We start from the raw sequence: 21933 nt of genomic DNA, 5'->3' as shown, positions 1-21933 counted from the left end.
ACACCAAGGTAGCTGATTTTTACGGAAACAAGAGTACATGTAGTTTAATTAAAAAACTGTAACTGCATCACAACAAAACTATTATTATTTGAACCCATGCTCGAATTTCACTTCTGTACATTTCACGTACATGCCATGTACATTTCACTTCTGAAAAGTGAACCAAAGGTTCAGGTCTGAACCAAACCCTGACAGAGAAGTTGCTGACTAAATCAAACTACTGCTTCTAACAACAAAAAAGCTCCACAGAAGTCCTTAATTCTTCTAGCCAGGAGCTAGAAAACAAAGGTATTTTTTTTTCTCAGATTTACAAAAATCTGTATTGAAGAAACTTCCATTTCAATCTATACAGGAACAGTTTGACAGTTTAAAAATAAAAGCTAAGCTTAAACACAAATTAAGCCTTTCACTACTCACTAAATTACGGAAGATATAATTTTTAAATTCAAGAATAGCCAATTCAATTCTAACACTGGTGGACTGAATCAAGAAATTGCAACACAACAGCTACTGATGGTTCAAGAAAAGGAGGAAGGAACATCACACTGTTCTTTCATTAGAGCCTGTTAGAAAAGTACTTACTCAGCACAAACAGTTTTACCAGCTGATGTGTGAGCTGACACCAGCACAGACTGGTTATTATCTACACAAAGAATAGCTTCTCTCTGGAAGGCATCAAGAATAAATGGATATTCCTAGAAGAAAAAAACCAAAAACATTACAGAAATTTAAGAGATACTTATATTTAACTACTTTTCTGACTGACATAGTGTGCAAATTAGAGGCAGAAATTAGATCCTGCAGACACTTGCAGTTTCTGCTGATTTTAACCCTCTATTGTGCAATGACTTTGTATTTAAGTATTTTTATCTCATATCATACCTAAGATCTTTGCTTATGTCTTAATGTCACAGCAAATGAAAATCTTGCCCTGATGACTGAATTTTTGCTCATTTACCAGTTTAGGAAGAGAACAAGAATGCTGCCCCTGCCTGGTGTTACAGAAAGAATATCATAACAGCCTATCCACCTCATTCAACCACAATCTTTTATACCAAATTTTAAATACAGAAACATCAATTGTATTTATGACAGATCTGCTTTTACAGACCTTACTGACAAAGTAAATAATTCTTCCCTCTGCTCTCACTTACTATGTAAAGCACATACAAAAAGAAAAATAAATGGGATCTGGCACATACTTTTGCAGCTTTTCCAGTTCTTGGCTTCAGACCTGTGAATTCCTCATTTGCTGGAAGCGCAACCTATTGAAGATATTTAAAACAAAACCAGTTGCAGATTTACGTCCACAGCAGTGACATTTCTGGCAATGTAAACTATGAAAACAAATTTGAATTTCTGTTACTTTGTTTCTACAAGCCCATGTTCATTCCTTCCTCTCAAGAGCTTTTCAATCAATCTTTACATTTTCCTACCTAAGCAGCACTGCTTCTCTCACTTCTCTGATATCCCTACTGTTTTGTGTGAGACATTACTGCTTCACCTGCCTTGAAACAGTAGCTTTTTAGCCAAGACACAATCATGTTCTGGCCAGTGGATATACGAAGCAATTACTGAACTAATACTGATAATACTCCCTTTCCAAATACACTGTATTTACAAATACTCCATTTACAATTACACTGATAACATTCCCATTGCTGGGCAATATCTAGCATTTATTCACTTTAAATACATAAGCTCTTTTCAGTTACTAAGTGATGGCAAACCTTTAACAGACATCACAAAATAACAAGAACGGGACACACACAAACTTTAGAACCCTGATCAGCAACTATATATACATTTCCCTCATTATGGAAGTCTGATGATATAGAGCCCTTGAATGTGACCCTAATTAACTTGAGCTAGTTCTGGAAAACAGCACAGAAGATAAAAAGACCGTAACAGTACAAGGAAGTTAAAATTTACATATTTGATTTTCATGTAAACTCCTTCTGATAGCCATATATGGATTCAGGATGATTCAAAAAACCATTAATTTAAGAAAGCAATAATTCGTATTTGTTTATCAACACAATTTAAAAACTCATAGTTTTTATTAATTTGCACATTTAAAAATGTAATTTTTCATTTTTACCAAAATGTATTTTTCAACAGTAATCAGCTTTAGAAGAAAGTCTTTCATTCTTGACCCAGAATAGCAGAATACTTCAATGCACTGATCACACTACAAAGAGAAACCTGTTTTACCAATGTCATGGTTAGACTTTGGCATAAAATTAGGGCTTCTATGAAAGATATATTTTTAAAATGGTTACTGTGAGATGTGATCTGGAAACAGAATAAAGCAGGTTTTTAATTGGGGATGGAGGGAAAAACACAACATTTTAATAATCTATAACACAGAAATATAAGGAAAAAAAACCCCACACAACAATCTACAATGGAACACTCTCAAAACACTCCCCCCAGTCCTCTAACATTCAAATCTCAGTCCAATACCCTCCTTCACACAACCTCCCCCCAGTTCATCAGGAGAGAGGAGTCTCCCTCTTGCACCATGGGCCTCCCCAGGAAACACAGTGGAACCTCCTGTGCTTCTGTGTCACACGTGGCAGCCGCACGGAGAGAATCTGCCGTGGTGACCATCTTCCTTCCATGTCCAGTGCTCTCAGCACTGTCCCTGGATCCTAACTGCTTCTCAGGTCCTTTTTAAGAATGCTTTATTGCCCAGTTCCAAGAAGTGGCCTTCTCTCACCATCTGGGATGCCTGTCCCCCACATATTTTTACTACCCTGGGGCCTGGGTCTCAGGAACAGAGATCTTCCGCTGAAGACAGAGGGCTCCACCACACCCTCCCCATCAGTCTCTTTTCCCTCTAAACTCTCCTTGAGGCCTTATCATTCTTGGCTTCTGGCCAACTGCCTCCTCCAAGGTGCAGTCTCTGCACTATCGGAAGAAATTGGTTTCGCCCGTGGCTATGTAAGAGAAAAGTCCAGTCAAAGCCACTCCAACTACCCCCTCCATCTAGGGCACTCTCATTTGCTGGCATTTTCTTCAACTACTCAAACCTTCTCTTCTTTCCCATCCTCCATCCCCTCTCAATCTTTAGCTGGGGAGGATCAGTGTTTTTACAGCTTCTATTGTTTCAATACTAAAAGAGTTAAAAGGTCCCCTCTCAGTCTTTAGCTGGGGAGGATCAGTGTTTTTACAGCTTCTATTGTTTCAATACTAAAAGAGTTGCTCAGCCCACCCCCGACCCCTTCTCCTCCTGGCCGTGGTGCGGCACGAGATATCAAATTTCAAGCCAGCACAGACTCTATCATTCTCTCCCTGGTTGGGGGGGGTGCCCAAACCATCCCAGATCTCCTCCTCTCCTCCACCCTGCACCTTGCAGGGCTCTGGCCTCCCTCCCCACAGGCCGCATGGCCTCCCCTGCCCCACCCAGACACAGCTGGGCAGGGGCAGGAGGTCAGACTCCAAAGAGGGAGTTTCTCTCGGAATGCTCTGCTTTTAACCCCTGTGTGTTCTCAGAGGCGTATCCAAACCCCCAGTGGTCACATCAGATGCCAATTTCAAATCTGGCCACTGATTGGTTTGACCACGACTTTTCTAAAAACTCACTTCCGGGCCAAACCACAACAACCAACCAGTCCGTTTTTCTCCTCAAATGTTCTTGGTGCCTTACAAATATAGAAACCTATCAACATTACCATGAATTCTTTCACTATCACTCATTTTATTTTAAGTATGATTGAAACTCCTAGTAAGATACCCTACTAATTTTTCAAGTGCACTTTGTGCATGTTCAGTGTCAGATAGAAACTTCAAACTCTTCACAGTCTTAAATAGAGCATGAAATACTGTATCTGCTGGAGTGCAGGAAAGCCTTGCAGAGGGATCAGGACAGACAGGATCAATGAGCAAAGACCAATGGTGTGAAATTCAGCAAGGTCAAGTCCCAGGTCCTGCCCTTGGGCCACAACTCTAAGTAGCACTGCAAGCATCCCCAGGTGGAGGACAGTTTTTTCTCTGAGATAACAAGCAAAATGAGAACATGAAATAACCTTAAACTGTGAATTGGGAGACTGGACATTAGAAAAGACCAGGCTGCCCAGGAAAGTGGTTATCATCACGAAAGCCACTTCAGAGATGTGTAAATGTGGCACTTGGGGACAAGGTTTAGGGGAGGACTTGGCAGTGCTGGGTTAATGGTTGGACTCAATGATCTCAAAGGCCTTTTCCAACCAAAAAAACTCTGTGACATAATAATGGCAAGAATAAATAATACTGTTATACTGGCAATGATACACACAATTAGGTGGAACAAGTCTATATTTTTCATATGCTTTTTCACTGCACTCACCTCATGTGTACAGCCTTCAACAGTTTCCACAGACTGCACCTTTACTTGAGGCATCAGATCTGTCAGACTGAAAAGACACGAGTTAGGATTGGCAAAAAGTATTAAAAAATCCTGTTTTTTTATGAAGGTGAACATGTCAAATTTCACCTCTGCTTTAACTGCAATACCAAAAAAAGGATGTGCAGTCTTGGCATGGACAGGCTGCAGATGTTACTACCAGGACTACTGCCTCAAAGCAGCTAATACTTTGCTCCCACATAAATCTACTTTAGCTTTTGACTCAAAAATTGCACCACAAAACAGCACCCGGGCCACATTTACTCACAAAATTTTATGATTAAATGAGGACTTTTTTCAAAATATAATGAAACAAAATTCAAGACCTGTACTTGTGCTACTAGTCAACACAGAGAAAGAGCAGCTTGCAGCATCCCAAGCACCTGCCTGAGGACAAGGCTCCTCTTTTCTTTACCAGTTCCTTCTCTCATGGTCACGAGAAGGGACTGGAGCCCTTTTCCTGTTTATTCTGAAACTGTTTATTTCTGATGTATACATTCTACTGATACCACTAACACAGAAAATTACTTAAAACGTTGGCTCTGGTTCTGTTTTGCTTCTATGCACTTACTCTTTACAGTGTTTTGAGAAGTCTTCTCATGAACTTCTCACAGAAATCTGACACTGAACTTCACAAAAGTTATACGACAGACTGAATGATAATGCAGTTACCACCTTACACGCCTCAAAAGCCTCGTGTGTCTTATTGCCAATTTATTATTCCTGTATCCCAACTATGTCTTTCAGTGTCATGGTACACACCAAGCCTGCTTCCCGCCACGTGCTTCCAGCTCATCTCCTGCTCTGTGTGAAACCAACACAGTGGCTTTGACCACGAGTCACCAACTCAAATGAGTGACTACAAATTCATTAACATTTCCTACTGCAAAGACCTGCAGGTGTGCAGTATTATTTTAAATACACCCAGCTTTCATCACCACTGAGGCTGCACAGGGAGCCCTTTCTCACTTAAACAGACAATTAATTAATTAAACAGATAATTTTAACAGGAAAATCAAACTTGCGCAAATTCATCTTTACAGGAAAACACTGCAAAACTCCTTCCTATCAGCTGTTCCCAGCTGGCACATGGCTAATCAAGGCAGCTTGCCAGGACTACCTTACACATTAAGCCGAGCACTTACTTAACATCTTCTGATAAAGCATCTTCCAATTTTGGTTTTTTTCCCAAAATGACATTTTCAGTACTGTCAATCTCAGCTTCCCTTTTTGGCTTGACTATTGCTGCTGGTACTGAAGGTTTTTCTTCCAATCGTTTTCTGCAACACAAACACACAAGAAAATTAAAATTTGCCTCATTCATTGATGTATTTTCAAGAAAAAAATCCTCTTCAGGGCAGCTGTGACCCCACTGCACTTTGGGAACAACCCAGGTAACTTGACCCACAAAAACAGCAGTGGGATTTCAAAGCAGGTCCCAGATAAGCTGGCCACCAGGTCCCCACACTCCCCAGCTGGCCACAGAGCCAGAGCTGGCCACAGCTTTAGAGCCAAGGATGCAGGAAAAACGGGTCACAGAATTACAGAACGGGTCAGGTTGGAAGCCACCACAGCAGCTCATCTGGCCCAACCTCCCTGATCAAGCAGGACTCCACTAGAGCACATTGCACAGGAGCGCATCCAAATGGGACTTAAGTATGTCCACGAAGGGAGATTCCACAAACTCTGAGCAATCTGTTCCAGTGCACGGTCACCTACGCACTTAACAAGTTCTTCCCCACGTGGAACCTCTTGAGGTGAAACTTTCCGTGCATCAAGTTCGGCCTGATACCTCTTGCAATTGCTCGGCACAACCAAGAAGAGCATAGCTGTATCCTCCTAGTACCCTCCCTTCAGACACTGACACAGTCCCGAAGTCCCGAGGGGTTCAGTAGCTCAAACACGCCGGAAAAAGCCGGGCCCAGCCAGACAGCCCTCACCACGCCGCCAGAGCACCCCAGGTACTGCTGCCCTAGCCCGGCTCTTACCCCGGCCTCCTGGCACCCTCGGCGGCGCCCGTTTTACTCTTCTTGGCACCAGAAGCAGCGGCGGCCGCGTCCTCCTCGAACACGCTGAAGAGCTCATCCCCAAACGCCTCCGCCATCTTAGCCGCCGCGCTCCCACAATGCCCCGCGCAGGGCCGCGCACTTCGCGCGAGAGGAGCGCTTCCGATCCCGCCCCCCGAGGGGCGACGGGGTCTCCCGGCGCCCTTGGCCCCGGTAGCGGCCCGCACTCGATGCCGATCTCGATTTCTCTCCGAGTCCGGCTCTCGGTCCCGATGCCGCTCCCCTCCGCAGCCTCCCCCGTGGCGCACGCGCGGCGCTTCCCCGCTCGAAGGCGGTCTGCGAAAAACCGACGCAGGCCGCGCGGCCCGCGCGCGTGCGCGGGGGGCGCTGGCCAATGGGAGGCGGCGGCGGCCGGCCGGGCGCGGCGCCCGGACGCGCGCGCGCGCAGAGCCGGGGGGGCGCCATGGGCGGCCGCAACAAGAAGCAGCGCGCGGGCGGCGCGGCTCACGCGGCCGCCGCCGCCGCCACCGCGCGCGCCCGCGCCGCGCCCGCCGGGGCAGCCGCGCCCGCGGAGCCGGGCGGCCGCAGCGCCCCGCCGCGACCCGCGCCCGCCTCCAGGGAGCCGCGCCCCAGACAAGGTACCGCGGCCCGCCCAGCCCCGCAGCGGCCGTGCCCTGCGGTGCCGTGCGTGGCTGAGGGCACCATGGCTAAGGGTACCAGGGCTGGGGGGGCAGTGCCCTCAGGGAGCCCCTGAGGGAGCGGCTGCCGCGAACGGCGGCCTTACGAAGGGAGGCCGGCCACTGGGGTTGGTTTTCCCAGCGTCGGGAGAGGCAGCTGGAATTGCTGCTCTCCTGATGTGGTTAGGCCTGGCTGCAGCCCGCCGTGTCGGTCTAGCTGGTCACAGGAGGGGACTGCTCCCCACCTGCTCGGCCCTGATGAGGCCGCCTCTGGTTTCCGTGTCCAGCTGTGGGCTCCTCCGTAGAAGAAAAACGATGAGCAACTGCAGAGGGTCCAGTGCAGAGTCACAAAGATGATGCGGCTCCTCATGAGGAGAGATTGAGGGAACTGGACCAGTGCAGAGAAGACTGAGAGGGGCCCACATAAATCTGTACAAATATTTCAAAGATACGTGCCAAAAGGATGGTGCGAGACTCTTCAGTGGTGCCCGAAATGTGCAGCAGTAGGCACAGACTGTAACACGACAAGTTTCACCTCCACAGGAGGAAGAACTCCTGTACACCGAGCGTGGCAGGGCACTGGAACAGGCTGCAGGGAGGTCACAGAGTCTCCCTCTCTGGAGACTGGCAGAACGCACCTGGATTCATTCCTGTGTCCTGTGCTCTAGATGATCCTGCCGTCCCGGGTTGGATGATCTCTAGCGGTCCATTTCAACTGCAGCTATTCTGTGATTCTGCTGTCAGGGATGTCCCTGAGCAGAGAAGTCCTGGTGGCATTGATGTGTTGAGTTTAATTACAGAAAGTCTTACTATTAGATTATCAGCAGTTCCTGTGAAGCAAATGTTTGGAAGGCACTTTCCCAGAGCTTCTGATGTATTTGTTTTGTCTGTTATCAAAATCAATATAATGTGGATTTGGGATTATTTTTTCTGTCTTGAAAGATCTGTTATGGGCTAGAGGCACTTCTGTGGTGTTAGATAAGATGATGGATGGCTGTTCTGAGTGCAGTCTGAAAAACTGCTATTCTGAAGCACCGTGAGATCCCTATTTTCAAAAAGCCAGCTTTGCCAGAAGTAGCTTAGATACCATATAACATTAGAACAGCTTGTGTTGCAGACGTGAGCAAATCATGCAATAGCCAGGGCATCTGGCATCTGAGATTCCCACTATTTAAGAAGAAGTCTTGTAATCTGGTGATATAAGCCTCCTGAATCTATTAATGCATTCTGCTTCTACAAGTGTGGGCTCTACTAAGTGTATTTCCTGCAATAACCATGGTGCTCAGTCCTCTTCAGAAAATATCGTGCTTCTCTCTCAGGTTGTGTACTGTGGTGAAAAATCACTCAGTGTAAGTGAAAGCTAATTTGGTATATTTTAAGGAGCCCGCTGGTGAGTGCCAGTGAGTAGATCCTGAGTGCTGACAGCTGTTTGTATCTCCTGATCAGAGGGCACTGTACTTTTTCTGAAGTGCAGTTACCAAAACCTGGTCTGATCTCAAAGCAGGCTCTCCCAGAGCTGTTGTGCAGGCAGGCCAGCTGGGATGAGCTGCCCAGCCCACCTGCTGGGAGGTAGCTGTGCCTCTGGAGCAGCACGGAGTGGTGGAAGCTGTGGCCTTGCTCAGTTTCTTTCTGCCTGTGCAGTACCAGACACAGTATGCCTGCTCTGAAAGTGATGGAATTCTACAGCAAGCTGTGTGTTGTCATTCTAATGACAATAAATAGTTCTGTGAATTAGGGTTTGCTGTTTTTAATACCTATTCGATGAAAAATATTTAAGAACGACCAGAGCAGACCAAAGGCTTCTGTAAGCCAGTGCTCCCTCCTAGGTAGGGAACAAGAGCAGATACCTAGGTAAGAAAAGATCAGACAGGTAGTGATACTGCTTTAGGGTATTCTTACAGACTCCACCAGCTGTGGCTTGGGGTCTCCCTGAAGCATATATAATGCTCCTTTCAAAGCTCTCCTAAATAAATTGTTTTCTTCACTGCAAAGCTGTTCTCTCTGGCCACGGACCTCAGTAAATATCTACTGTCCATGGCTGTAGTGGCAAAGGATTCTGTTACATAGCTATGCACTTTGTAATAAAAAAATCCTCAACAGCCTTGCTTATTTTGAAACTGCCATTCATTTTGTTTTGAAATTACCATTTACTTCCCTATTTGGCAATCCTTTTTAGTGTTCAGAGAGTGAGCAGTCGATCCCCTTTCCTCTCATTATACCTTTTGAATTTTATATTTTGCCATAGCCCTCTTCACTATTCCTTGTTCGAGGTCTTTCTTGATTATTGCAAGTTTCTGGCAAGTTAATGTAATAGTTTGCACTAACTGATGTTATGTTAGGTCTGCTTTAGCTATGTTAAACAATGTTCTCTGTGGGTTTTGTGTAATTGATGGTTATTTGCAATTTGCAGGTCCAAAAACTTACAGTTTTGGTTCAACAACAGATTCCAATGCTGCTACAAATCTAGATAAATCTGTTCTTAAGGCAAGTATCTTTACATAAAACAACTTTGATTTTCATAGTACTGCTTTAGCTGAGTAAATATTTCTTCAGGTCTTTTTCAGTATTAGGTTGTGCATGTAAACTGCATTTATATATGAAACAATTGACCATTTAGAGTTTGATTTTTCTTCATGGTTTTGTGTGTCCTTTAAGTAATAGAGGTAAATTACCATGGTAGAATAATGTCTTTGTTTTTGTTTTTAAATAACAAATAAAACTTTGCACGCAAAACTATTTTAGGAGTAAGGTCTGGGCCTCTGTTTTGCATATGGATCTTGGTCTCTGTCAGAGAAAGGATATAGATTTTCTATAGCAAACTTAGCAGCAACTGCAGATAGGTTCATGTTTTGGAGGAGTTTCAAATAGTTGAAGTATTGTACTAAATTTGTTTTTAAAGGTGTTTTGGAAGGAGGATATCACAGATTGCATCTTGGTGTTCAAATTATTTTATATGAGCAGAGGAGAAAGGCCTTGGGTTTTTTTTGTAAAATTTTAATTTACTTACAGTATTTCCTTTAACATACTGAATTTCCTTTTAAATGTAAATGGGCTTTCTTGGTAATAAGGAATGAACTCTTTTATTTCAAGTGAAAGTATATAACTTGCAGAAGAAAAAGTGTCCTTTTAGTAAGAGATGTTTAGGCCACTTAGAGAAAGCTTGAAATATTGGAATTTGAATGGCAGAGAGATTTCTGCATTGTTATGTCCTGAGTCATGAAATGCATGTCGTAAAAACTTTCAAAGTTTACCTTGTATGCACTCATTTTTTCTTTGCAGGTAACAATAAATGGTAATTTGGAGAAAAGGATTATTGATGTGATTAATAATCATAAAAACCAAAATGAGGACAAAGGAATGATTTCCAAAAGACTGAGTGCAAAGAAACTACAGGTACAGTTCAAAGTCATATTTTTCTTATTTTTCATTATTGATTTAGAGTAGTTTATATTTGGTAATTTTTATCGAGTGTCATATTACACTTGTGTGTATTACACAATTGTATTGTGTGCGGTACAAGCCAATACAGAATGCTTTTCAGAGTTACATTAATGATTAGTCACTGAAATCAAGAAGCATGCTTATTAGGAAAGGCACATTTTTATGGATTCAGGAACTAAAATCAAGAGCTTTCATACAAGATAGAGGAATAATACTTAATCTGAATGTTTTAGGTTTCCTACAGTTTTTATTCTATTACCTGGAAAATTGGAGGTATGTCTTTACTTAGCTAGAAAACACATTGTGTAGAGAGAGGCAGGAATATAGATTGATACCTATGCGTGTATATGTAAAAAGAAAATACAAATTTTGCAAAACAGAATTTTCTGCTTAATTTTTGGATACATGAATGCACAGTGTTTATTACCCTTTAATACTGGCTTTCTGATTTGTGGGAAATAGAACTTTAAAAGCCTATATTAGATTGCTAAATTAAATCCTAATCTTTTTGGCTCTTTTTTTTGTAGGATGTATACATGGCTTTACAAAGATTCTCTTTCAAGACTGAGCACATTGAAGAAGCAATGAAAAATACGCTTTTATATGGGGGTGATCTCCACTCTGCACTTGACTGGCTTTGTTTAAACCTTCCCAATGGTGAGTGTGGTTACAGAAGATAGTTTTTGACAGAAGAGAAACAGGACCTGCTAAGCAGCAGCATTACTGCCTCACAATAGTATTAAATACAATATTCCTCTAAGACTAGTAATTGCAACGATGTTGCTCTCCTAGATGTGCAGCTGATTTGTTCTGTTGTATGCTAGTGCATGAAGTCTTGTGGTCTTCATGTTCCTACACTTGGAGTTCTGTGGATGTCCGACGAGCAAATATATTATTTTATATAAATGCTAAAGCCTAATTTTTATTTCAGTTTGTGTTCTTCTAGTTGGTTCCCAACACAGTTTTAAAGTATTTTCTTGTAATTACTATTGATATGTTCTGTGATATGTTTTTTCTTTTTTATTTTGAAGATGCCTTGCCTGAAGGTTTTAGCCAGCAATTTGAAGAACAGCAGCAGAAACCTAGAGCAAAATTTTGTTCTGCTGTGTCACAGTGTGAAATTCTGCCTCACTTAGAAGATAACAAAAAGAAAGAAAATGGCCCTGGAACTAAGGTAATCTAAAAATCTGATTGGTAGTTACTTGGGTCGGGGGTTGGGGGTGGGGGAAGAGATAGTAAAACTTTTTAAAATACAGGTGTTGCATTGATTTCCAGCACTGATGTGAAAAGCTTATGAAAATGTGTGATTAATGACTGTCACCTGCATTTTAATTTTAGTGAAATGATAATTTAAAGGTGTTTTTCCTGTGGAGTCTGGAAGGTTCTTCATAGTTCATTTTTGTGGTAAAGTACAGGGAATCTCATGAGACTGAGATTAGGTATTAGGAAGAAATTATTTTCTCTGAGGGTGATGAGACACTGGAATAGGTTGCCCTGAGAAGCTGCTGATGCCCCATTCCTGGCAATGTTCAAGGCCAGGCTGGATGGGGCTCTGAGCAGCCTGGCCTAGTAAAAGGTGTCCCAGCCTATAGCTGGGGGGTTGGAACTAGGTGATCTCTAAGGTCCCTCCCAACGCAAGGCATTCTATGATTCTATAGCTTAATTTCTTAATTTTATCTTATAATGGCTTTATTCTGTTTATGTATATGTGGCACTCTATGACTTATGAGGGTTTAAGTGTGCCTGTGTACTGTCAGTATTTTGATTTCTGTGGATATTTAATCTTAAACTAGAAAACAAAAAGATTCCCTGTAAATTATTTCATTCCTTATAACAATTATAGTTATTCTAGTGTTAAGATCTATTTAGGTGTATAGTAGGATTTTCACTCTGGTTGGGAAAGCTTTTTTTTCTTCTCTGTATATAATGTATAAAACCTTAATAGTAGTTCCTAGGTACTGGCAGAAGAAAGCATTGCTTTTACATACATTATCATTACTTTTAATTTATATTGCTCTTCTTAGGAAATGAATGTGAGGAAAGAGAAAGAATTAACTATGAAGGAATGGATTTTGCGATACGCTGAGCAACAGAGTGATGAAGAGAAGGATGAGTCTGTGAAAGAGACAGATGAAGAAAAATTTGACCCAGTAAGGCAGAGTAATGCTTCATGGAAGTCTTTCTGAAAACTGATTTGTCTGGTACATCTGCATGTGGTGGATTTGTGTGTTACAAATTGGGGATTGAAAACCTTTTATTATGTTACCAATAATGTATCAAGGTACTGAAGGAAAACCCGTTGGAGCTGCTTCTTTTCTAAGCTTCCCTTCCCTTATTATTTGTACTGCATTGAAAATGTTGAATGTAATATGTGGGAAAGAAAAATTTTAAATACATTTCCATGAGATTGAGTGAGTTACTATCAAATTTTGGGAGGTTTTGACTGTTAGTTAAATAAAAACATTATTGTTCCATTGTATAAGCTTGGTATAAAGGGTAAAAAGCCACACTTTATTATGAAGGTCATTGAAAGTGACAAGCATACCATATTCAATTTGTAATTAATAATTCTGTTTGAAATAGAATGAGCGGTATATACATCTGTCTGCCAAGCTTTCAGAAGCAAAAGAGCAAGCAAGCATGTCCAAGCAAGACAAAGACAAGCAAGGCCAGAAGGCAGCACAAGAAAAAATAAGAAGAATTCAACAAGGTAGAGCTATGCAAGTTACCTGTGTTTTATTTTCTGGCCTGCATGTTTGTTAGGCAATTAAATCTTGGAGTCTGGTTGAATTGAAGATAATTTTATTATCTTTTATGCCACTCTGTGACATGAAGGCTTTTCTGAATCTCTTCTTTCTCGGTCAAATTCTAAAAAGTCAGTAAAATGTCACTTGTTCTGGTTTTGAGTACTCAGTATGAATTAATATAGTTGTTTCTTAACCAGTTGGTGGATATAAATTATATTCTCTCTCTGACAGAAATGGCAGCACTTGAGGAACATCCAGTATTTAATCCAGCTATAAAGATTTCAAGCCAACAGCAAAATGAAAAGAAAAAAACTCCCTCACTTCAACCTCAAGAAACCACTTTGAACTTGAGTTTGCTTGAAAAACCTGATGCAAAGGATGACAAAGGTGCTGCAAAGGAAGACAAAGGTGTGTTGGGAGTAGTTCAGTTCAAGCTTGAATCATACCACAAATTCCCAGAATTAGTTCTTGTTTTGCTAGGTTTGCGGTGCTGAGTGAGCAAACACTGATTATGGGAAAGGAAGGTGGACTATTTCAGAACCAATTAGCTTGGAAAAGTTTGAGTTCACCCTGTGACCAAAAACCACCATGTCCGCTAGACCATGGCACTGGGTGCAAAGTTCAGCTGTTCCTTAAAGGCCTCCAAGGATGGTGACTCCACCACTTCCTTGGGCCGCCCAGTCCAATGCTTGGCAGCCCTTTCTGTGAATAAATCCCTCCTGATGTCCAGCCTGAACCTCCCCTGATGCAGATTGAGGCAATGTCCTCTTGACGTTCCCCGGCTGCCTGGGAGAAGGGGCTGACCAGCACCTGGCCACAGCCTCTTTTCAGGCAGCTGTAGAGAGTGACAAGGTCACCCCTGAGCCTCCTTTTCTCCAGGATAAACACCCCCAGCTCCCTCAGCTGCTCCTCACAGGACCTGTGCTCCAGACCCTGCCCCAGCTCCACTGCCCTTCTCTGCACTCTCTCCAGCTCCTCAGGGTCTCTCTTGCACTGAGGGCCCAGCACTGGACACAGCACTGGAGCTGTGGCCTCAGCAGTGCCCAGTACAGGGGACAATCCCTGCCCTGGCCCTGCTGGCCACACCACGGCTGATCCAGGCCAGGATGCCATTGGCCTTCTTGGCCACCTGGGCACAGCCTGACTCATGTTCAGCTGCTGTCAGCAGCACCCCCAGGTCCTTTCCAGCCACTCTGCCCCAGCCTGTGGCACTGCCTGGGGCTGTTGTGACCCAAGGGCAGGACCCAGCACTGGGCCTTGTTGAACCTCACCCCACTGGCCTCAGCCCATCGATGCAGCCTGTCCAGATCCTCTGCAGAGCCTTCCTGCCCTCCAGCAGATCAGCCCTCCCACTCACCTGGGTGTCATCTGCATACAGTCTGTCTTGCTGACCAAGCTGACTTTAAAGGATTTGTACTTGTTTTAGCCGATTACATGGAAAGCTATTTTTGTTATGCTGTCATGTCTTAAAAATTAGATTTTTTTTTTCTTAGTTGTAGGGCTAGTTGCTGTTTCAGTCACAGTCTCATATTTTTAAACTATTTTCATTGTAAATCTTCAAACTGTTAAAATATTTTCTAATATTGTATATATTATATATAATGTTAGAATATAATATATGTTATAATATTTTATATATTTATTAGAATATATATATATTCTAATAAAATATAAGCTTTAATGAAACTTCTAAAATTATTGGGTGATCAAAGATAACAAAATACTGTCATTAATTTTTCTGCCAGATGGGAAAAGCAGGAGGTTTCTGTGATGTAACATCAATACCTGTATTTCTGCAAAACCTTCAGAAAATTGTGCTATCTAGTGAAATATGTGTGAATAAAAGGTAAAAATTACTTCAAAGGACTGTAAAATAGATTTGTAGGAGGCTTTAGAATGTATTTTTCTGCTCTTGCAGGGAAAAAGAGAGAACCACTAGATATAAGAAATTTTGATTATAGTGCTCGTAGCTGGACTGGTAAATCTCCGAAACAGTTTTTGATTGACTGGTGCAGAAAGAATTTTCCGAAGAGCCCAAATCCTGCTTTCGAAAAAATTCCTGTTGGAAAATATTGGAAATGTAGGTATGTATTTCCTGTAATCTTTACATTTGCCTTCCGGTTCATTTGAAAATAAAAATTCTTGTCAATTCTCTCATGTTGATAGAGATTTGTATTAATATAGTGTGTTTAATTCAAACTCCTTGTTAGTCCATCAGGGAAATATTTTACTCTGGATAGCTCTGCAAAAGTGATGCTTAGCCTAGACAAAATCACAAAAAACCCTTATCCCTCCTTTTTGGGTTCATTCACTGGAATCTTATTTTGTGTACTGCTGAATGAAAGATTAGTCTGAAACAACTCTGTGAGATAGATTTTATGTTGGGTATTCTTATTCAAAGCAACACATTAAATCAAAGAAGTTTATGAATACCAAAACCCTTATGAAAATTGTTTAGAATAAAGTGGAAGTTAAAAGTTTGTGTCAAAGCTACCATAAATTTATGGGCAAAACAGTGCATTATCTTACACTTGAATTTATTTTAGAAATCAAGTCTAAAATATAGAGTTGAAGAGTAGAATATTACCATGTATGAATAAAGCAGACACAGAGTTCTAAATAAGCAATATTTCTTGAAGGAACCAAGTAAAAGAGCTTGTTTTCTTGCTTAAGCTGAAAACTACTAACAGACTGCAATCCCTCAGAATATGGGAAATTTGGCTGCTGCTCTGACTGTTGTTTATCTGTTAAACAGATGTTTGCATCTTAGTAGATTATTCAATGTCATCTTGATCTGTCCTAAATAATTACAAGCACACAAACATTGAGTCCCTCTTCCAGAGCACCTAACCTTAGTGGCAATTTCTATGTATGTAAGTGCTTCCGCCTTGAAGAAAATGGAAATGTTTGTAAAGAGAAAAAAAGCCCCACAAATTCACTGCTGGAATATTTGCTGAAAATTTTATGTCATACAGTTTTTTTCTGTTTATATCAGTTGCAGAAAATTGAGAACTGCTTTTGAAATTTTTATTTAAGGGTCAGGATTATCAAATCATCAGATGATGTAATGGCGATGTGTCCTACAATCGTAACAGAAGACAGTATGCAAGCACAACATCTAGCTGCTACTTTGGCACTCTACCATTTAACCAAAGGACAAGTAAGTTTCTTAGCACTATTTACTGTTCTTGGCTTCAAATCTGCCTCTGCACTTTTTTGCTGTAGTATCTATAGTTAAGTTCTAAAAATAGTTTCATGTAATATTTCCCATTAAAATTATTTGCTTCTGTAACATATTAATTTGTTTTTATCTAATTGTGTGTATGCTTTGCAGCACACAGAAGAGATTTTTTTGGTAAAGCTATACTTTCACTTCTGTAAAAACTGAAAGCTAATTGAAGATAAAGACGTATTGTTGATATTTATTTTACTGCTTTCATAGTTTCTGTGTTTAGAATGGTTTCCTACTTGTTTTTTGTCAAACCTTTTGACATTTGAGTTTGTTTACACATAAAACACTAAAAATAGTGATACTACTAAGTAGTACATAATTTTTTTCTGCTTTTTTACTGGAAGTCAGTTCATCAGTTGCTGCCTCCTACCTACCGAGATGTCTGGCTTGAATGGAGGGATATCGAAAAGAAAAAGGAAGAAGAAAGCAAGATAGAAACCAACAAACCGCGTGATACTTTTATTGCTAAATTGTTAAACAAACTGAAACAGCAACAGCAGCTACAGTCTGAAAACCAGCCAAGACTATCTGAGGGGCCTGAAGATTCCTGGGAAGACTTGGTTTCTGATGAGGACTTCAGCAGTCTCTCCCTTGAGAACTCAGATGCAGATAATTTGGAGCCTTCAAGGATTTTGTTTAAGAAGCTGCAGAGTTCCTCTAGATACCAGAGGCTTCTGAAAGAGAGGCAGGAGTTACCTGTGTTTAAGCACAGATATTCGATTGTAGAAACTCTCAAAAAACATCGAGTAGTTGTTGTCGCTGGTGAAACAGGCAGTGGGAAGAGTACCCAGGTGCCCCATTTCTTGTTGGAGGACTTGTTGCTAGATGTAGGATCAAAAAAATGCAACATTGTTTGCACACAACCCCGAAGAATCTCAGCAGTGAGCCTGGCGACAAGGGTTTGTGAAGAGCTAGGTTGTGAATCAGGACCAGGAGGAAAAGTAAGAAATGTCTTAATTCCTTTGTTGTCTTGATCAAATACAGGGGGCTGGATTGTTAAAAAAAAGTGAGAACATTATTTCTTGTACAACCAAACAATTAGATGTTACTTTCTATTGAAAGGGACTTCTTGGTATGTCAGTTGTTTCTTTTTCTCTTGTCACCTGTGAATCTGTAGGTATCCAGATACGATTTCTAAAATCTTCAGAGGATGACATAAAGCAACAGTGTTTCATATATGGAATGGTTAAAGATTTGAGCAGATTGCCCAGGCACTGTTGTGTTACTACCAAATGATGAAGCAGAGTCCCCCAAATAAGGCTCTGAACAATCCAGTCTGGCCTTGAGTGAGGCCATACTTTGAGAGATACCCTTTCCAGCATAAGTTAATTTTTTACTTGAAGAAAGCCAAAGTGCTGTATTTGTTAGGGTAATTTGTACAGAAATATTTTGAAACTGTCAAGAGTCCTGAAAAAAACCCTGATTTTACCAGCTCGTTGCAACTCTGGATAAATTTCATGTTTTTTTCCTTTCTTAACAAAGTAAAGCACTTGTGGGGAAGTGTGACAGTCATTCAGTATAGTGCTTAATTAGCAACTTGCGCAGTGTCTGAATCTGACAACTACTAAATTCCACTTAATTTTGTATGTTGTTAGCTTGTATGTTATTTTAACTTCTTCTATACTTCTAATATTTTTGTTTTAAGAATTCCTTGTGTGGATATCAAATTCGTATGGAGTCAAGAACAGGAGAAGCCACCAGACTGCTGTACTGTACAACAGGTGTCCTTCTTCGAAAACTTCAAGAAGATGGTCTCCTGTCAAGTATATCTCATGTTATTGTTGATGAGGTTATCAATTCTTTACTATTCTGCAGAAATTACAGTTATTCTGGACCTTGATCTGTACTAAATTCTTGCTATAGATCTGTTTTTCTAATTCTAGGTACATGAAAGAAGTGTCCAGTCTGATTTCTTACTAGTTATTCTGAGAGAGATCTTGCATAAGCGCTCAGATCTGCACCTGATTTTAATGAGTGCCACTGTAGACAGTGAGAAGTTTTCCAGCTATTTCTCACACTGTCCCATTTTAAGGATCTCGGGGAGGAGCTACCCAGTTGAGGTAGGTAGATATTTATTTTGATTATACAAAATACTTCGTATGTATGTATGCGGTGTTTGCCTGGTTAGTATATAGACAATATATATCACTTTTTTTTTAAACTAGAAATATAGATCTTAAAATAAGTATTTCAAGAAGTTGTAGTCCATTTTCTTTTATGAAAGGGCTTTGGAGTACATAGCTGTACTATTTTGGTGGTGAATTTATTGATTACAATCAGTCCATCAGTTGCACTTGGATTTTTCTCGTTCAACTTGGGTAGAAAGGAAAGCATTAAAAAATTCTTCTCACACTCCCTGTGACTTTGTCACTGCACTCTTATGGGTTTTTCTTACGCTTACTATAGGGGTTATGGTAAAGGTTATGTAGTGATCAGGTGGAGAAGCCCATTAACAAACTTGTAGCAGCTCTAAGATTAGGTTTTAAAAACTCATAAGGCAGTTTAAGTTAAGATGTGGAAAATTTATTACAATATTAAGGCCCTGTTCAACTTTGTTATGTAAGATTTAAAAAATAAGAAAACTTGCTTATTAGTTTTTTACATGCCTCATGTTTTTTCTTTGCATTTTCATTAAAGATTTTCCATGTTGAAGATATAATTGAAGTAACTGGCTATGTTCTGGAGAAGGACTCAGAATATTGTCAGAAGTTCTTGGAGGAAGAGGAGGAAGTAACAATAAATGTTACGGGTAAAGGAGGAAGCACTACGAAGCACCAGGTGAAACAGGCATTTTTAGTTTTGTCTTGGAATGTTTTGGGGGTTTTTATTATTTAATAATTTTGGTTCCTTTGAATATATTGTGGTTGGATTGTAGAATACCAAGTGAATATTTGATATTCAGTTTGTGAAAAACAGACACAATGGCACTCCTAATATTTATGAATGCTTCTGATTGTTGGTCCAACTCCTATATAGCTGTCTTGATTTTGCTGTATTTGACATTGAGGCCTCTTGTAGATTACCAGCTCTGGATGTATAAGCAGCAGCCGTGAAACCATTTTTTTTTTTATGAAGAATTCTCCTACATAGCGAACTTAGCAACAGAAGAGAAAAGGCCTTATCCTTCTTAGCTAAAAAACTCCCAAGACTCCTCCAACTTGGCATGCCAAATGAGATGATTTACCTGAGATTGTTATATAGACCTCATTTGTTTAACAGGTTATGATTAATCTTCAGGTACTCTGTAGTGACAGCTGTATGTGCTTTTGGATCAAAACTTGTGAATGGGAAATTCTGTCGGTGCCATCTGATTTTGGCAGCTGAGGCTATTAATCTAGGCTAGGTATTTTGGGAAGATACCTTTCTACTCCAACTGTCTACTACCTGTCTACTCTGACTTGCTTTTCAAAATTTCAGAAAATTTACCTTGCTACAATTGAGCACTTACACGTATGTTGAAAAATAGTCTGGTGCTCTGCTGCTGATTGTCTTCCATCAGGACAGAAGGATATGTGGTGTCAAGCTTCCTTAAGCGTATCGAGTAACAATGAGGTAGTTTATGATAGTGCCACTTAATTTAGAAACTATGCTATGTATGTAAAATGTCTGGAAAAAAAATCAAATTTATGTCTCTCCTGATAACTCTTCTTTTTTCCTTTACCAGAACACTGCAGGAGTTGCCACCTAGTTGATTCTTAGTTTTCCTTGCAAACATTAGTTGAGAAGGAAGAAGTGAGGGAGAGGGAAAAGGTGAAACTAGCTTCTTATACTCCAAAACAGGAGTTTTGAAAGAAGAGTATACATCTTTTATCCCAATTTGAACTGATACCAGTTGAATACCAGATATGGACCTGGGGACTGTTTACCTTGGACAGACTTCAGTTTTTACCTTTTTCTAAAATCTGGAATGTCATTTAACAGTTGTAGATACTTCTACACATTATGTAAGTGATTGTGATAGTTAATCTAACTCACACAGGTTTTGTTGGGAAGTTAGTTAAATTTCTTTTATCCCAATCTCTGTTTCAAGTGAATGGCAAATTCGCCTTCTGCTTTCTTATGTTCTTCTGAAATACTAAGAATGTGATTTTTTTTCTGCTTACTCTTGTTTTTTAGGAGTATGTCCCAGTCCAGTCTGGATCTGGTATCGATTTGGCTCCTTACTATGCGAAGTATAGCAATCGTACACAGCAGGCTATCTTGTATATGAACCCTTACAAGATCAACCTTGAACTTATTTTGGAGTTGCTTGCATACTTAGGTACTTCTAGTCCCACTTTTTAAGAAGTTTATGTACTTGGGGTTGTCCGTTGGACCTATTTTCCACTGCTTTCTATTAATAATGAAGTACTTGACTTCATTCTTATAGGAAATATCCTAAGAAGCATGAACCACAGGGCCTAGCATTTGTTCCTGTTGTTCTGTGAAACTGTTTGCAATGCATGTTTGTTTTAGCTGTATGTTTGTGCTGTTATTTTGCAGATAGAAGTCCCCAGTTCAAGAATATTGAAGGTGCTGTGCTGATCTTTTTACCAGGCCTAGCTCATATCCAACAGCTGTATGATCTCATTGCAACTGACAGAAGATTTAATTTGCATGACAGGTAATGCAGATATTTTTATGAAGTTACAACCCAACAAACATATTTAACTGAGGTTTGCTATTCTTACAAAAGGTAAGTGAGAGTTACACCTCTGAGCTATTTGTGCTACAAATGTACTTTTACTACAATGCAAATGTACTTTTGCTGCTATAGTCTAAAAGTTATACAAGCAAAAATTACAGATACTTAGGAATGCTATGATACATTTTCTTTTATTACTTTCTATTTTATTCTTCAACAAATTCATGTAATCAAAAGCACTTGACTACTTCTTTTCCGCTTCTTAGGGTATGGAAGCTGCCATACCTGGGATACAGATTTCTGTGGCTTACTGTTTACATGGAAGTGACTACTTCCTCAGAAGAGTTCCAGAGCATCTGGATCTACCAAGATAAATGGCCTAGGGTTGTAGTGACAGATAATTTCAAAAATTTTTTTTTCTGGGTAACTGAAGCTTAGCAACACATCTGCATAAAAGAAACAGTTGCAGTCAAATGCTAATTATTTGTTGAGGAAGAGAAGAAAAGTATCAGTCTCTGTGGTGGTCTCATCTCTGAAGGCCTCTATTACTCAAAGTTACGCATAATGGTCCTTTTCTTGGAAGCACAGCTTAAAGAACTTGGGTTTACAAACAGCTAGCTCCCTTTATTGCTAGGTTGTTATTGTAAAGTAACCAGCAGTTCTGCAGTATTACTATTTTTCCTGCATTTTTACTGAATGGGAGAACATCCCTATGAACTAATTAGGTTATTTTTTCTAGCTACTGTAATAAAACAATGAAACAGACTTTTATACCTAATCATACAAAGTTTTACTCTTTCAATTTTCTATTCTTCTCCA

The 21933-nt window shown here is 40.5% G+C and overlaps 2 protein-coding genes across 3 annotated transcripts in view; one reads left to right on the top strand and one right to left on the bottom strand.

Annotated features, from left to right (window-relative positions):
• MTREX (Mtr4 exosome RNA helicase) overlaps positions 1–6614 on the bottom strand; it is a 43597-nt gene extending 36983 nt beyond the window's left edge. Inside the window, exons 1-5 of the mRNA XM_064405508.1 lie at positions 6376–6614; positions 5533–5667; positions 4331–4397; positions 1203–1265; positions 583–695 (exon numbers count right to left, since the gene is read on the bottom strand). Of these exons, the coding sequence (XP_064261578.1) occupies positions 583–695; positions 1203–1265; positions 4331–4397; positions 5533–5667; positions 6376–6491 (494 nt within the window). The 5' untranslated portion in view covers positions 6492–6614. The remainder of the gene's footprint in view (positions 1–582; positions 696–1202; positions 1266–4330; positions 4398–5532; positions 5668–6375) is intronic.
• Positions 6615–6856: 242 nt separating this feature from the next.
• DHX29 (DExH-box helicase 29) overlaps positions 6857–21933 on the top strand; it is a 28873-nt gene continuing 13796 nt past the window's right edge. The window contains exons 1-16 of one of the 2 annotated variants that reach the window (XM_064402981.1): positions 6857–7031; positions 9481–9554; positions 10350–10463; positions 11039–11168; positions 11543–11685; positions 12536–12661; positions 13095–13221; positions 13490–13666; positions 15177–15342; positions 16295–16418; positions 16835–17431; positions 18136–18279; positions 18374–18550; positions 19128–19268; positions 20607–20751; positions 20973–21093. In XM_064402981.1, the coding sequence (XP_064259051.1) occupies positions 6857–7031; positions 9481–9554; positions 10350–10463; positions 11039–11168; positions 11543–11685; positions 12536–12661; positions 13095–13221; positions 13490–13666; positions 15177–15342; positions 16295–16418; positions 16835–17431; positions 18136–18279; positions 18374–18550; positions 19128–19268; positions 20607–20751; positions 20973–21093 (2681 nt within the window). Of the gene's footprint in view, positions 7032–9480; positions 9555–10349; positions 10464–11038; positions 11169–11542; positions 11686–12535; positions 12662–13094; positions 13222–13489; positions 13667–15176; positions 15343–16294; positions 16419–16834; positions 17432–18135; positions 18280–18373; positions 18551–19127; positions 19269–20606; positions 20752–20972; positions 21094–21933 lie in introns of those variants that run through there. The other variant, XM_064402982.1, reaches the window with a different exon arrangement.

This window comes from Passer domesticus, chromosome Z (assembly GCF_036417665.1).
Source record: "Passer domesticus isolate bPasDom1 chromosome Z, bPasDom1.hap1, whole genome shotgun sequence".
NCBI lineage: Eukaryota > Metazoa > Chordata > Aves > Passeriformes > Passeridae > Passer > Passer domesticus.
This window is presented reverse-complemented; position numbering and strand designations above follow the sequence as displayed.